We start from the raw sequence: 17496 nt of genomic DNA, 5'->3' as shown, positions 1-17496 counted from the left end.
GCTGCTTGTTGGGGTTGAAATTTGGCCTAAAGATGACCATGCCGAAGAAAACCAAGAAGACGCCGACCGGGACGGAGAAAGAGGGCCACCTTCTGCGCTCCAGGATACCTGCACGAAGTCTTGGCCGGAAATTCCGGCGAAGGCCCTTCGATAGCTAAGTTAGAGTTGATTCAGCATTTTTTGGAAAAAAAGTTCCTGAGTGTTTTTGATAGTGGCTTATTTATAGTCCTCACAAAGATGCCCAGGTGGCTGAGATATGGTCCATCCTCATTATGGGAGGAGATGGTCTTGACCAGGTGGCGTGTGGCCGAGACCAGAGCTCGCTTGAAGCACACAGTTTGGGCAGTCCTTGTGCACGGTATGGTGTTGGCTGGTGTGGTAGGATATGGTTCTTGGCAGGTATGGCAAGGTATGGCTCTTAGCAGCAAACATGGCTGGGGCAGCAAGGCATGGTCCTTGGTTGGCATGTCATAGCGTCGCCAGCAAGCAATGGTTCATGGAAAGGGGCTGGCTAGGCTGAAATATTCAGCCACATGTGCTTGGCGAGGTCGGCTCAGCCTTCGGCGGGGGCTGAGGTCTGCCTGACTCTCAGCAGGACTAAGGTCTGCTCGACAGAAATTGTGTGATTCCACCCTAAAGCACGACGATCCATTTTGCCTCCCATCACTGCTCAAAGCAAGAGGAAGCAATGGGGATTTTACTCTCCTTGTAAACAAAAAAAAAAAAAGGAATGTATTTAGATATGCTTTTATTAAAAATTTAAGCATTAGGTTCAAGTTGAGAACCAAAAATAGATAAATGCAATTATACTGCAATAAAAAAATTTAAAAAATTAAAATTAATATAAATACTTATAAAAAAATAAAATATGTAAATAAATTTATTTCATCCTTCCGGCTTAAGTTTGTAAAATAAGTTGTGATTTTAACAGTAATATCCAACGCTAGGTGTGGTGTGGCATCGAAGATATCCGGCGCCGCCCAAACTTTGCACTCTTGCTGAAATCACGCGGTACTGGGGCCTGCCGCCCAGGAAGTCAATGTGAAGTACCGAAGATATGGTATTCCCAGAAATAGTTTACGGAGCCTTCTCGTCACCTCACCTGCACCGTTCCTTGTTCTTTCGCCTTATCGCCATTCTGTCTTACCCACGTGCCCCCCCCACCACGTATTAAAGTTAAGCCACCGGGCTCGTCCTCCTCATCGCCTCTGGTCGTCACCTTCCCCTCTCCGGTACTCCGATTCGCAGCAACGATGATGGAAGAATCGTGGCCGTCGATGTGGTCCTCCGTACGAGGCTGGTTCTCCCCTACCGTCCTCTTCGTGATCCTCAATATCGTCATCGGCACCATCGCCCTCACCTCCAAGACCCTTCGCTCCCACCGCCACCGCGACAACGACGACGACGACGACCACCCCCGTCCGATTTCCCGCGGCCCCTCCGCCGTCCTCGAACGCCTCCGCTCCGTCGGTCTCTTCCGCTTCCGATCCGGCGATTTCCCCCTCGACGCCGCCCCTCCCTCCCCCAAATCGGAGCCGCCGGCGGCACCCGATGCTTCCACAGGCGGCGAGCAGCAGCACCACATCAGCCGGTGCCAGTCGGACCCACAGGAGGCGCCGGGGGAGGAGAAGGAGAAGAAGCTGTCGGGGCGGATGAAGAAGTCGGCGAGCGAGAATTCCCCGTTCGCGCACCTCGACGAGGCGGAGATCGTGCGGGTGCCGGCGGCCGCGAGGAGCCGCGGCCGGGCGGCGCTTGTGGAGGAGGAGGAGGGGGTGGACGCCAGGGCAGACGACTTCATTAGCCGGTTCAAGGAGCAGCTCAAGCTTCAGCGCCTCGATTCTATTCTCAGTTACAAGGAGATGCTCAATCGTGGAAAATAGAATCATTTATTTGATTTGTTTTCTGTCAAATTAATGTAGCTTTTTACCGTAACTACTACGTGTGTGTGCGCGAGAGAGATCTTGGGTATATTCTTTGGTATCTTTTAGGTTTTATCATTTTATGTTTGGGAATGTGTTGTTCTTGGGAGGCAAAATTTTATATCATGTTTAAGTGCTCTAAAACTGGTTAGCCGGCACTGCACATGCTGTATGCATGGGTGCTGTGGTTTCTGTCCAAAATTACCCATTTTAAGGGCTTGCTTCCTTTGTTGGACGTTGACTTCCTCTTGAGTGGGGATTGCTTCCTTGTTCGAGTAGATTCAATTTCCAACGACAAAAATCCAATTCCCCAACTGCATTTGGTTCATGCGGACATCAATATTGGAGTCATAGAGAGATGCAACCTCTAATGGTCGAAACACTCTCTGTCTATCCAAGTTTGTTTACGGACCTGCAAACTTTGACTAGAACTGAAAATTAACAATTCCACAACTATTTTGCCGTTTCATTATTCTTCCATCAGGCAAGTTGGTACTTTATTTTGTGATAGAGATACGTGCTCCTATACTATTTTGTACGCACTTAATTTTTTTTTTTTTTTTTTATGTAAATGGTTGTGAATCATTTATGCAACTTGTTCTTTAACTTGCACTTGGATCGTCAGAAAATGAGATTGTACATAGGCCATTTGTAACAGGGGATTGGAACGTAAAATAATTAGGTTCAGATATTGTGCCAAAAACCCTCATTGGATATTGGATCTCTAAAATGACATGGATAAATATGTGTTTCAAGGGTCCTCTTCTTCGTTGATGGATTCACCCTTGCAATCATGATAGAGTCACTCTGAAGACTCGCTCACACGGTAAAAGAGGCTAACGTAAATTGCAAATCGCCCACATGTAACTCGTGTGAAAAGCTAAGCCCATAGCTTCTTTTTTTTTCTTTTCTGGGATGGCAACGGAGCAAATATGCATCAGATGGGGTTATCCAACTGATTCATTAATTTCTTATAATGGACTTTATTTTTTTTTGACAAATAAGCTAGGAGCTGTTTACATTTTTTCAGGATTATTCGTAGATCTTTTTGGAATAAAAAATTTCTTTTTTGTAATTCCAAATGTGAAGTCAATGTACCTAAATTACTGGTGAAACTTACTACGATGGAACCACATGCCCATCCCCGATGTATACCCTTCTCAAGTGGTTCGAGCACACTACATCCACTTTGTTTTGCTTAGAAGTTAGGTAGGATAGATTGGGACGCGTTGGAAAAATAAAATTGTAAAATATTATTTTTTTTTAGCGCACAAATCAAACAAAAAAAAATGTTAAACCTCGGTACCTTATATGATATAAAACAAACTAAGATTCTGGAACATAGAAGACAACAAACTAAATGTTCAATTATAATGCAAACAATAAATAGAAATGCTGTTCATAAGAAAATTAAATAACTTTAAACTAATCAAAGCAAACAATTAAAAAATATTTATTTCATATCCTAGGTTAGGTTCGCCGGTCTCCATCCCGAACTCATCATATATTTTATTTTAAATATCTGGACCTCTGACTCTAAATGGGTCAGGCAACACCCATTATATTAGAATTGGGTATCCAACATGGCAGTGTAAATTGTCACCTCTATTTTTTTCTACTAATATGTGCGCCATCTAGGTCTTTTATACTTGTGGCGTGCAATGAGCTTATCTTCCAGCAAATCAGGATATCTCATAATATTTCTACTATTATGTCGGCCCCTCACCATAGGTTATGTTACCTGATGCCAACGGACCTTGCCAAATCTCAAGCAATATTGTACGATCACTAATTTTCATTTTAGCAAAATATAATGGTTTTGGATGATTGACATTCCTGGAGATTCCAAGTATCAAAGGCTTCTTATGATGATCATGTATCTTGTCCATCAGGATGAAGTCCTTATCAGGATCAAGAGGGTTTGCTGCGATTCTTTATAAAATTTATACAAGATAACATTTTGAATTTTGCTATATCATTTATTGTATAATGAACGGCCCACGATATTTCTTATATATATATCGTTGTGGTTCAAATTTGGCCTGTGGGTGACCACGCCTGTGGAGTTGAAGGAGCCGCCGGTGGTTGGAAGGAGAAGACAGGAGCCGCACGGACCTGCACAAAGCCAAAAGTCCTTTAGAAATTACCTAACCGAGCTATTTATAGCCTCGGCGGAGTAGCCCAAGTGACAGAGGTACTGTCAGCCCTCATTATGAGGGGTTGTGGCTCTGAGCCGGATGGCGCGCAGCTCAGGCTAGCTGGTGACGTGTGAAAGTGTGGGCTGGTTTTTGCATTCTTGTTATTTTTTAAAATTTTCAAAAATGCAGCGGAAGGATAGAATTAATCTAATTAATTCTAAGCATGCATCAGAGATCATATCTCAAAAATAAACCTATCCAGGATCTTTAAATTATTTATGTAAAACAATATGAGCATGATTAATCATAAAAATTAAAAATCAACAGCTCTAGTTAAGTTCTAAACTTAATTAATATAGAATCATACCTTTATGAAGTAGAAGACGGATCTGAAGATCTGAAGCTCGAGCCTCGCAGCCATACATGTGTATGGCCTCTACGGATCGTTCACGCAAAACTCCGGGTTGATCTGATTCCGTAGAAGTGCTAGCTTGCGCAGAACCCTGCTGTGGTTGAAATCTTTCTTTTTTTCTTGAATTGATCAACCTTTGATCGGATCAAGACAAGAGGTGAATGGAGGATGAAGAGGAGGAGAAGAGCTTTCTGATTTTCACAAAATCAGATCTCAACTAAAAACCCTAAAGGAAGAACCTTTCTTGCTCTAGGCATTGGAGATGGAAGAGGAGAAAAAAGGGCTAGCCTTATAGATGGTCTTTCAATCTCATTGAATATCATTTCCCTTTTTTGCCACCACCTGATTTTATTCTCCTTTTTGGGCGCATGAAGGGATGAGGCCTATCATCTCAAGGGATCAGGCTTATCCCTTTGATCTAATCAAAATAGGACTCTTATGGCGCCCCCTCCTAGGATCTCGCCACACGTCACTTGGCGCCATCAAATGAAGGGATTTAAAATCCTAATCAAATTAGAATAAATTTTCCTTATAGCGCCACACCATGGATCCTTGTCATATGTCATCATGCGCTATCATCTAAGGAGAAAAAATCCCATCTATGGCGCCATTCATGAGGGGTTGACATGTGTCATCTAATTTCCAAATGTGGGTTCCTAAAGTTTAGGGATTGATCTCTAATTCAAATTTCAAATATTTGAATTTAGAATCCTTATCAGATAAGGACCTTGGATCATGCCTAATCTAATTGGGTCAAGTCTCATTAATTAGTTCAAGTCCAATCCTCTTGGTTTGAACCCAATCTAATTAGGTCAAAGCCTGATGTAGCCCAAATTGAATCTAATTCAATTTGGCTCAACCCAAGCTCAATTACTCAATCAAATGAGTCAATTAGCAATCTAATTGCTAATTAATCCTCCAATAATTATTTAATTATTTTAATGCAACTTTTGTTTAGGATAATTCGTCAATCGAATTGACCAAATTATCCCTGGATGATTCTTAATCAAACATCAGCCACTGTGATCAACCTAGAAAACTTCTATGAGTGTGACCCCATAGGTTTGAACCTAAGCCGGTAGCACAGGAACGATTTTCTGTACTAAAAGATGTGACCATCTAGCAATAGTATCCGACGTCCGGATAGGCCGAATAATTGCGAAGCAATATTCTAAAATTCTGGACTATGGTTATCGTATAATTCATCCCTATGACTCCTAATGCTAGGATGACATCAGAGTTCTATCAACTCTGTAATAGTACATCCACTCTGTGATTCAACTTTAGAAATTCTGTGACTCCTCACAAGGATTACCCTGGCCAAGATTTTGCTAAATTAAACACAAGGGCATTATCTTCTGTCACCAGGAGGGGTTAATTCTATTTTGACTCACACACCGACTTCGCAAGTACTTGACTGCACCCAGTGACATTCCGTTTCTGAATTAGAAATTCAGCTGGTCTGGTACCAAAGTACAGTGAGTTGTTTGCTAATCACTGTGGCGATCTCAGGTCTGAGGGACATATATATTCATATCCACTCGGAACATCTCTCGACAGCAGAGCATTCTGGAATGGTCATGTTCAGTGAAGTGTACTCCTATACTTCACTTGTGTGACATATCAGTGTCTCTACACTCCTTGATTAAGAGAACAACCAACGTATATGGCACACAATAACTTAATCTCGATAATGTTGTCATTCTAGTACCAGCATATTATTTGGTCGCGAACTATTTTAAGGACTCGTAGATAAATCCTTCTTTATCATAAAAGAGTCCTAAGGACTTCATCACATAACAAGAGTTCATTTGAAGATGTATAAACAAAATGATGAATAATGCCACATAACATTTTATTAATTAATCAATTCATATACAAATTGAATCATCAATAGGCTGACAATTGATTTTTAGGATACAATTCCCAACAACTTCCATTTAGAATAAAGCCAATCGGTACAGTATCGTATACCCATCTTCGACTTGTAGTCGTTGAACTCTTTGATGCTGAGGATTTTAGTAAATGGGTCAGCCAGATTTTTTTTTTTGTATCAATCTTCTGAAGATCAATGTCACCTCGTTCTACAATCTTACGAACCAGGTGATAGTGCTGTAGAATATGCTTGGTCCGCTGATGTGTTTTAGGTTCCTTCGCTTGAGCTATGGCTTCAGTGCTATCACAGAATATAGGAATTGGACCATCAATGGAGGGTGCCACTCCAAGCTTGGTGATGAACTTCCGCATCCATATAGCTTCCTTGGCGGCATCAGATGCTGCAATGTATTCTGCTTCGTATGTTGAATCTGCCACTGTATGCTGCTTAGAACTCTTCCAATAGACAACACCACTTTTCAGAGTAAAAATATAACCCGACACGCTCTTGCTATCATCTCGATCTGATTGGAAACTAGAATTAGTGTATCCTACGAGTTTCAAGTCAGATCACCGTAAACAAGCCACTGGTCCTTAGTATTTCTCAAATACTTAAGGATGGTTTTTACAACCTTCTAGTGGTTGCTACCTGGATCAGACTGGTATCTACTCACTACTCCTAATGAATATGCCACGTCTGGTCTAGTACATGTTATGGCGTACATTATATATCCCACTGCCGAAGCATATGGAATTCTATCCATACTCTCTCTTTCTTGAGGAGTTGTCGGACAATCCTTCTTAGAGACGTTAATTTCATGACCCATGGAAGATAGTCTTTTTTGAAATTAATCATGCTGAACCTTTTCAATATAGTATCAATGTACGTGGATTGGGACAATCCAAGTAATCTTTTAGATCTATCTCCATAGATCTTTATCCCTAGGATGCAAGATGCTTCTCCCAAATTCTTCATGACAAATTGAGATGAAAGCCAAACTTTTATTCCTTGTAATGCAGGGATGTCATTCCCAATTAAGAGAATATCATCCACATACAAAATAAGAAATACAATCACTAAACCATTTGCCCATTTATAAATGCAAGGTTCTTCTTCATTCTTAATGAAGCCATACGTGTTGATCACCTTATCAAAATGTATGTTCCAACTCCGAGAAGCTTGCTTTAATCCATAAATGGATCTCTAAAGTTTGCACACTTTAGATTCATCTGTAGATGTAAAACCTTCAGGTTGTATCATATACACCTCTTTTTCTAAATCTCCATTTAGAATTGTGGTTTTTACATCCATCTGCCAGATCTCATAATCCAAATGTGCTGCTATTGCAAGCATAATCTGAATGGACTTGAGCATTGCCACGGAAGAAAACGTTTTGTCATAGTCAATACCATAACGTTGACGATATCTCTTAGCAACCAGACGGACTTTGTAGGTCTCTACCTTTCTGTCTACACTCCTTTTTCTTTTGAAAATCTACTTACACCCTATTAGTTTTATTCCTTCAGGTGGGTCAACTAATGTCCATACATCATGGACCTTCATGGACTCCATTTCGGATTGCATGGCTCCAAGCCATTTATCAGAATCGTACCTCTGCATTGTATCCATATAGGTGATTGGATCCTCATCATTTTCATCAAGTTCGATAGGATCCCCGTCCCGGACTAAGAAACCGTAGTATCTATCTGGCTGACGTGGTACTCTACCAGATCGCCTTAATGGTGCATCAATGATGGGTTCTGGGCTAGACCTAATCAAATTTGGTTCTAAAGATTTCGTGGGTGGTGTCGATTTTTCTATATGTTGAATTTCATTAAGTTCAACATTAGAGCTGCTACTTCCTTCTCCAAGAAATTCCTTTTCTAAGAAAACAACTCTATTGCTGACGAACAACTTTTGTTCTTCAACAAGGTAGAAGTAATACCCCTTAGTCTCTTTAGGATAACCAACAAAGAAACACTTATCAGACCTAGCTTCAAGTTTGTCCGCTTTCAAATGTTTGACGTAGGCCGGACACCCCGAAACCCTAAGGTGAGTGAGCACCGCTTTCAAATATTTTAGTCACAGACTTACTTGGAATCTTATTAAGCATGTAACATGCTGATTCGAGTGCATATCCCCAGAAGGATATCGGCAGACTTGCATAGCCCATCATGGATCGAACCATGTCTAACAGAGTTCGATTTCTTCTTTCTGATACTCTGTTATACTGCAGTGTACCAGGAGGAGTCCATTGGAAAAGGATCCCATTCTCTTCTAGATATATCAAAAACTTACTGGTGAGGTATTCACCTCTCGGTCTGACTGAAGAGTTTTAATACACTTTCTAGTTTGTTTCTCTATTTCATTACGGAATAGTTTGAACATTTCAAACGATTCTGACTTATGTTTCATAAGATAGACATACCCATATCTTGATAGGTAGTCTGTAAACGTAATGAAATACGAGTATCCACCTCTAGCTATTGTGCTCATTGGCCCACATACATCTGTATGTACAAGGGTTAATAAAGCACTGACTCGTTCACCTTTTTCGATAAAAGGTGATTTAGTCATTTTACCAAGATGACATGATTCACAGGTTATCAATGATTCACAATCATTAACGTTGAGGATGCCCTCTTTACTTAACCTATTCATCCTGTTCTTGTTAATATGACCTAGCCTATGATGCTAAAGGTAGAGATCCAAGACATTATCTATTTTAGGGTGCTTACTTGACTTGTACATTACATTAACAGACTGTGATAATATGTAAATGCCATTACTTAATTGTCCATGCATTACAGTAACACCATTCATAATGATATTACAATAATTTTTTTATTAAAATCTCATAACCGTTCATGGCCAAAATGCCTACAGAAATTATATTCAATAGAAAAGAAGGACAAAAATGACAATCATTTAAGACAATTTTTTGAGAATTAAATACAAGTTTCAGATTTCCTAAAGCTAGAACTGGAACTGATCTTCCATCTTCAATGTTTAGGAATCTTTCGCCTTTTTCAAATCTTTTATTGACCTGAAGTCCCAACAATAAATTGCAAATATTAAATAGACTTCCAGTATCCAATACCCAGGTCGAATTATCACAAATTGAGAAATTACAAAGTGTTATCATATAAGTACCTTGATCAGCAACTGATTGCATTTTTGTCTTTTGCCTGTTCGGGTCAGGAGAGGCAATGTATTGAGTACAGTTCCTCTTCCAATGCCCCTTGCTTCTTACAATAGAAGCACTCTGCCTTACTTTGATCAGCCTTCATCTTCTTGGTCTGACTTGGCTGAGATGACCTAGCACGTTGCACCTTTTTCTTTTGATTCTTATTTTTCTTCCCTTTCTTAAAGGGGCGACGCTCTTTGGAAGAACCTCCCACTAAATTCACCGACTCTTTTAGGAGCTGGTGATCCTTCTCAAATATCTGTAGTAAACCCAACAATTGGTAATAATTTACTATAGATTTCATTATATGAAAATGAGTAAGAAAATGATGGTATAATCCTGGTAGGAAATTCAGTATCACATCTTTCCCCAATTGATAATGTAGGAAAAATCCGAGAGTGCCTAGGCGCTCAATTAACTCGATCATGTACAATACATGATCGGTCATCGAGGCCCCATCCCTCATTCAGGCGCTAAAAATAGCACAACTAATTTTGCGCCTTTCAACGTCATCGGGAATGCCGAAAGATTTATTCAACACTTGAACAATTTCTTCCGGCTGTGCATTCTTGAACCTACGACTGAACTCATCGTTCATCATAGCGAGCATAATGCAACGGACAGTGATACGGTCACTGAGCCACTTCTGATAAGTATCTCTGACTGTACCCCGTGCATTAGCAACAGGCTGCTTAGGTGCCGGATCCGTTATCACATAAAGGATCTGTTCATGTTCTAGCACAATCTTAAGCTTCTAAGCTAATTGTTAAAGTTAGGTCATGTCAACTTGTCGTTATCCAATAATGAACGCAGCGACAAACTAGTGGCCATTTTAGCATAAAAAGAAAATCAGCTATTAGTATATGAATTGACAAAGCCTAAAGACTACTTTAGTCTAAAGGTTCTTCCACTATTTTTATACAAATTGGTAGCCTCTACCTCTAATTAGAAGAATTACTATTAATCTTTTAGTGGGCACTAGAATCCATTTGGTCACATATGGGCCTGAGTGTGGCTCGGCTAACCCATGTTCATCAATAGGCAGGTTCTTAACCAATTGTTTCATCCAAACAATTTCTAGTGTTAATTTTGCCCCAGGCACCTCTTCGGCAGGCGTGTGGCGCCTCCACCAAAATTTCTAGTTAGAACCAACCATTAACATAATAGGGTTCCGTGTAATCTACTAATAGATGACCAAGCCCGAGTGTGGCTCGGCTCACCTGATCGCCTATTGAAGGTACACTCGACTCATCATATATTGAATGATAATTCCAATAGTCGATAAGCACCAGGCGTGTGGCGCCTCCAATGATTATCGAACCATTGGACCCACTATCATCCAACTTAATGGGAGGCTCTGACCTAGTTATCTCAATAACTATTTCATTTTAAGGACCTAATAATTTTAGAGGGTTTGATTTAATTGAGAAAAGATGAGAAGAACCGGTTAATCTAGATCTTCTCACTGACTTCACCAAGTCAGTTTAAGAACTAGACTCAATCCGGTTAAGGAGGCACCTAAATCAGTCAAACTAATTTTTCTTAAAGGCATGGGTCAACTTGAATCATTAAGTGATCTAATCAAAAATAATTAACCAAGTCGGTCAGGTAAGTAAGATCGGTAGAAGGGATATGCCATTAACTCGACAAAAATGAATCAGTGCGAGTAGCTCCCAATTAAAAACCACCGGTCAATACTGCCAAACTTATCTTAGACACCGACTGGTTAATCAATTTTGATTTGATTACTCAAATGACTCGGGCTCAACCTCTGAGCCTCAATCAAGTTCCTTCTTGGTCTAATCAAAGACATGAAATTTGATCAACTGCAACTATTGTATTTGATCGAGAGTTTTCTTGACCTAATCTAGTTACTACTTAATTAGATTTGATCAATTAACTTTAATTAGACCATGTTTGTTTCTAAACTTAGGTCTAACCCAATTATAGAACTTGACTTGAGCTAATCTAAAATTCCAAGAATTATGCAATGTTATTTAATTGAGTTCACAATTCTAGATCTAGGTTTTTCATATCACTTAATTCTTAATTAAGTATAAGCTTATGAAAATTTCAGATCATTGCATATTCTTTTAATTACATATTAATTACAAAGTTTTAGTTTTTAAAATATATTTTTAGATCTGAGTTTTTTATAGTTAATCATATTTAATTCATGTTCTTTATATCACATATACAAAGTCACGAATTTACCTAGATCTCATGCATCACATGCAACTGATTTTCAGATCTGATTAATCATGCAAAAATAGTAATTAAATCATTCATAAATCTACTTTAGGTCTGATCTAAACACATTTATAAATCTCAGATTTAATTATAAAGATTAAAACAGATTTTAATCTACCTTTCGTTGTTCATCTTCAAGGATCAATCATAGTGGCACCCCTACACGCCATAGAAGATTCCATCGAATGGAAAAGGAGGGTGATGAGCCCTTCTTTCTTCTATGATCGGACGGTCTGGTGATTAACCCAATTAGATTACTAAACTACTCAAATTAATTCAATTATTTTAAGCATAAAATGTTTAAACATTCAACCTGAAAGCTTTGATACCACTGAAAGTGTGGCCCGATTTTTGCATGCTTGTTATTTTTTAAAAAGGCCGCCCTACCTAAACCAATCATCATATCGGTCCCTAGGCCCCATTGCTGGAAAGGCTCGGCTTCAAAACCATACGTGGTCAAAAATTCAACGGAAGGATAAAATTAATCTAATTAATTTCAAGCATGCATCAGAGATAATATCTCAAAAATAAACCTATCCAAGATCTTTAAACTATTTATGCAAAATAATATGAGCATGATTAATCATAAAAATTAAAAATCAGCAATTCTAGTTAAGTTCTAAACTTAATTAATATATAATCATATCTTTATGAAGTAGAAGATGGATATGAAGATCTGAAGCTCAAGCCTCATAGCCACACACGTGTATGGCCTCTACGGATCGTGCACACGAAGCTCCGGGTTGATTTGATTCCGCAGAAGTGCTAGCTTGCGCAGAACCCTGCTGTAGCTGAAATCTTTCTTTTTTTCTTGGATTGATCAACCTTTGATTGGAACAAGACAAGAGGTGAATGGAGGATGAAGAGGAGGAGAAGAGCTTTCTGATTTTCACAAAATCAGATCTCAACTAAAAACCCTAAAGGAAGAACCTTTCTTGCTCTAGGCGTTGGAGATGGAAGAGGAGAAAAAAGGGCTAGCCTTATAGATGGTCTTTCAATCTCATTGAATATCATTTCCCTTTTTCGCCACCACCTGATTTTATTCTCCTTTTTGGGCGCATGAAGGGATTAGGCCTATCATCTCAAGAGATCAGGCTTATCCCTTTGATCTAATCAAAATAGGACTCTTATGGCACCCCCTCCTAGGATCTCGCCACATGTCACTTGGCACCATCAAATGAAGGGATTTAAAATCCTAATCAAATCAGAATAAATTTTCCTTATGGCGCCACACTATGGATCCTTACCATGTGTCATCATGCGCCATCATCTAAGGAGAGAAAATCCCATCTATGGCGCCATTCATGAGGGGTTGACATGTGTCATCTAATTTCCAAACGTGGGTTCCTAAAGTTTAGGGATTGATCTCTAATTCAAATTTCAAATATTTGAATTTAGAATCCTTATTAGATAAGGACCTTGGCTCATGCCCAATCTAATTGGGTCAGGTCCCATTAATTAGTTTAAGTCCAATCCTCTTGGTTTGAACCCAATCCAATTAGGTCAAAGCTTGATATAGCCCAAATTGAATCTAATTCAATTTGGCTCAACCCAAGCTCAATTACTCAATCAAATGAGTCAATTAGCAATCTAATTGCTAATTAATCCTCCAATAATTCTTTAATTATTTTAATGCAACTTTTATTTAGGATAATTCATCAATCGAATTGATCAAATTATCTCTGGATGATTCTTAATCATCCATCAGCCACTGTGATCAACCTAGAAAACTTCTATGAGTGTGACCCCATAGGTTTGAACCTAAGCTGGTAGCATAGGAACGATTTTCTGTACTAAAAGATGTGACCATCTAGCAATGGTACACGACGTCTGGATAGGCCGAATAATTGCGAAGTAATATTTTGGAATTCTGGACTATGGTTACCGTATAATTCATCCCTATGACTCCTAATGCCAGGATGACATCAGAGTTCTGTCAACTCTGTAATAGTACATCTACTCTGTGATTCAACTTTAGAAATTCTGTGACTCCTCATAAGAATTATTCTGGCCAAAGTTTTGCTAAATTGAACACAAGGGCATTATCTCCTGTCACCAGGAGGGGTTAATTCCATCTTGACTCACACACCGACTTTGCAAGTACTTGACTGCACCCAGTGACATTCCGTTCCTAAATTAGAAATTCAGCTGGTCCGGTACCAAAGTACAGTGAGTTGCTTGCTAATTACCGTGGCGATCTCAGGTCTGAGGGACATATATACCCATATCTACTCGGAACATCTCTCGACAGCAGAGCGCTCTGGAATGGTCACGTTCAGTGAAGTGTACCCCTATACTTCACTTGTGTGACATATCAGTGTCTCTACACTTCTTGGTTAAGAGGACATCCAACGTATATGGCACACAACGACTTAATCTCGATAATGTTGTCATTCTAGTACCAGCATATTATTTGGTCGCGAACTATTTTAAGGACTCGTAGATAAATCCTTCTTTATCATAAAAGAGTCCTAAGGACTTCATCCCATAATAAGAGTTCATTTGAAGATGTATAAACAAAATGATGAATAATTCCAAATAATATTTTATTAATTAATCAATTCATATACAAATTCAATCATCAACAGGCTGACGATTGACTTTTAGGATACAATTTCCAACAATGTGCGGTACAACCCGTTCTTGATAATGGTAGGGTGTTGACAGTCACGGCAGGGTATGGCCGGAGTAGTCAAGGTGTCGTCTGATTGCTGTTGGTCGGTTATGAAGACATGACACGGTAGTGTGGTAAAGTACGGCCATGTAGGTAGGCATAGGCCCGCACATGGGTGCGGTCGTTGGCGAGGCCGAGCTTGTTAAGTAGTTGCATCACGTGTTTGACGAGGTCGGCTTGGCGGGTGCTGGAAGTAGCTCGGCTTTTTGGATTTCGAGATATGCTCGGTGGAGCACCCCGAGCTCGAGGGTCAGAGCGTATTGCTGGGGGCGCCCCGAGCTTGGTCGGGACGGGTCGACGATTATCTGGAGGTATCCCGAGCTTAGTCGGGGGAGTCAGCGAATGTCTGGAGTTGGTGGAGTTTTCAGCGGAGTCTCGAGGACGAGCTGGCTCTAGGCTGAAGTAAAGATTCAGCCGATTGTCGTTGATATTTACTGGGCCGAAATTGGTTGGCTTTTTAGTTGTGGACTGGACGATCCATTTTTTCCCTTATCATATATATATATGAATAATCCAAGTGCGAGCAACAAGTACAGTAATTTAGGTAAAATGGAATGGTCTTAATTGATTCCCTCTCTTTTCCCAGGATTAACAACCTGATCAGCGTCCACCCCTGATCACAAGACCACCACCCCTTTGTTCTCTCGTCCGTTCACCCCTACACCAAAGCCCTAACCACCTGCCCCCGCTCAATTCCTGGATAACCGGAAGCTAGCAACAGATATGATCTCGACGATGATTTTCTAGCTAATGCGAAAGAAGCAGTAGCCAAGCAAATGTGCCCAAACTCATCCTTATGGTCGCAGCAGGACAAGGGCTTCATGGGAGAGAGTTTTAGATTCCTTGGAGTAGCATCACCGTAAGCGAGGCCACGATAAGGAGCATATGTGAGGAACATGCGGGCGTGTGTTTAGTCCGACATTAGTTATTCGTTGGGTAAGTCTGGATACTTATACAAGATCAAAGAACCCAAATAATACCTTCCGGCTAGCCATTTTAGGTAAGGTCCTAGGTTGTTACAAATGGTATCAAAGGGGACCTGACCCATAACCTATGTGGACTAGGAGGTACTGCAATACGGATCTATTGGGGCTGACCATGGGCCGATCGTGGTGATTGTGATTAGATTTGAATGGATTTGAACCTTTAGCCTAACGAAGACATCAAGGCTTGAACGGGAGGAGTATGTAAGAACTCGTACGGACGTGTGTGTAGATCTTGGATATTTATACAGGATCAAAGAATCCAAATAATATCTTTCGGCTAGCCATTTTGGGTGAGATTCTGGATTGTTAGCATGGTGACAATGAGGGCACCGGGTGCCACTTTTCTCTCCATTATACCCCTTAATAAGGAATGGCTAGGATTCATATTCAACAAAAATTTATACATAAAAGCACGATAGCAAAGCCCTAAAATCAAGTCACATTGAGAGAGGGATAAATGTGGGTTTGTGAAATCTCGATGTTTTCAAGTTGTCTCTTCCTTGGATCCCCTACTATGTAGTTTGTTCATTACTCTAATTTCAGAGCATTATTTATCCAAGTATAATGTATTCAGCCGTTTGAACAGGGCCTAAATTCTTTATAGATAATTTGTGCATTTGATGAGATGGACTAAGGTGTGGGGGGCTCAAATTCAAGGAGGCATTAGATTAGCCAAGGAATTCATCATCCCTAGATCTAAATAATATGTGAAACACCTTTTATTGAAATTAATTATTCCAAAAACTGGGGCTTAATGAGTTTCCTAACTTTTCCCATCGCACGAACCTCCCTCCTTTTTTTTTTCTCTTCTTCTTTGTGGCCTCGCCTTCTTGCTGGCACACCAAAATTTGGCAAATAACTTAAATCGACATCCAAACAAAATTACTTTTTTTTGCACACGTGATCTACTTATTAACTATAGACCAAGGTGTTGCGCAGGTCAAGATCAGTGTAGGAAAGGAGTTCAAGGGATCATAGAAATTAAGGACACTATTAATCCCTAAAATTTTTAAAAATTTTGCTCCCTTCAATAGATCATTTATTAAATCCACAAAAGACATAGATAATGGACTCCATTATCTCTCCTAACTCTTTCTTTTTCGAAAATCCGTCATATGTCGCTCTCTTTTACCCACCGATAACAAAATAATTCGACCATCCAAACAAACTAAAATAAGAAGTTCAGAAATACAAAAATAATGGTTTTTTTAAATTTATCTTTTTTTCTCCGATTTTCTTGTTCCATTCATGGGTGGGATCAGATTAGGTCCAAGTCGGATTTGAACAAAATATTAATCTGAACCCAATCCAGTTATAATTGGGTCCAGATAATGAGGTCTACATTTTTTTGTTTTTTTGAGAAGGCATTAGATTCTTCAAAGCTAAGATATTTATCATTCGAAAATGCTTGAATGCACACCAATTATTTCAAAAACTTGGGCATGATAAGCCCCAGAATTTTTTCCATCCGAACGAACTTCCTTTTCTTCATCTTCTCATCATTTCCATTGGCATATAAAGATATTAATGGATAAATTAGCCAACATCAAAATAATTATTTGTTTGGACATCTAACATAAGCCAGAGAATTGTGGAGGAGGGATCATAGAAACACTTGACAGCAACAACCACTATAGTTTCAGAATATTTTGTTCAGACCAAAAAAGATGGTATATTATATCTATAATACTTGGACAATGGACACCTTGTCCCTCCTAGCCTTGAGAACCACTCATCATGTCACTTCTTATATTATTGTCCTTCAAAAAAAAAAAAAAACAACTCTTGGATGATATATTTCGCCATCAAAAAATGGCTAGATAAAAGTTCAAAAAAAAGATAAAAATATTTTTTTGCCATATTTATCTCTTTCCAACGACGATTTTTTTTCTTCTTTTCTCCAATTATCTTGATCCGGTCATGCCTTGGATCATATTGGCTTCATATGTAGTAAAATTTGGATCAGATCACAAGTCATTGATCCGAACCTGGTCCGATCATACTTGGGTCCAAACAGGGGCGGCCCAATGCATTTGGGGGCCTAGGGCGAACTC

At 39.7% G+C, this 17496-nt stretch overlaps 1 protein-coding gene across 1 annotated transcript; it reads left to right on the top strand.

The window, feature by feature from the left end:
• Nucleotides 1–1082: 1082 nt before the first annotated feature.
• Nucleotides 1083–2164, top strand: LOC103698307 (pathogen-associated molecular patterns-induced protein A70-like). Its single transcript, XM_008780301.4, has one exon. The coding sequence runs from the start codon at nt 1254–1256 to the stop codon at nt 1878–1880; it is 627 nt and encodes a 208-aa protein (XP_008778523.2). The 5' UTR covers nt 1083–1253; the 3' UTR covers nt 1881–2164.
• The last annotated feature ends 15332 nt before the right edge of the window (nt 2165–17496 follow it).

Source organism: Phoenix dactylifera, chromosome 4, assembly GCF_009389715.1.
Source record: "Phoenix dactylifera cultivar Barhee BC4 chromosome 4, palm_55x_up_171113_PBpolish2nd_filt_p, whole genome shotgun sequence".
In the NCBI taxonomy this organism is placed as follows: domain Eukaryota; kingdom Viridiplantae; phylum Streptophyta; class Magnoliopsida; order Arecales; family Arecaceae; genus Phoenix; species Phoenix dactylifera.
This window is presented reverse-complemented; position numbering and strand designations above follow the sequence as displayed.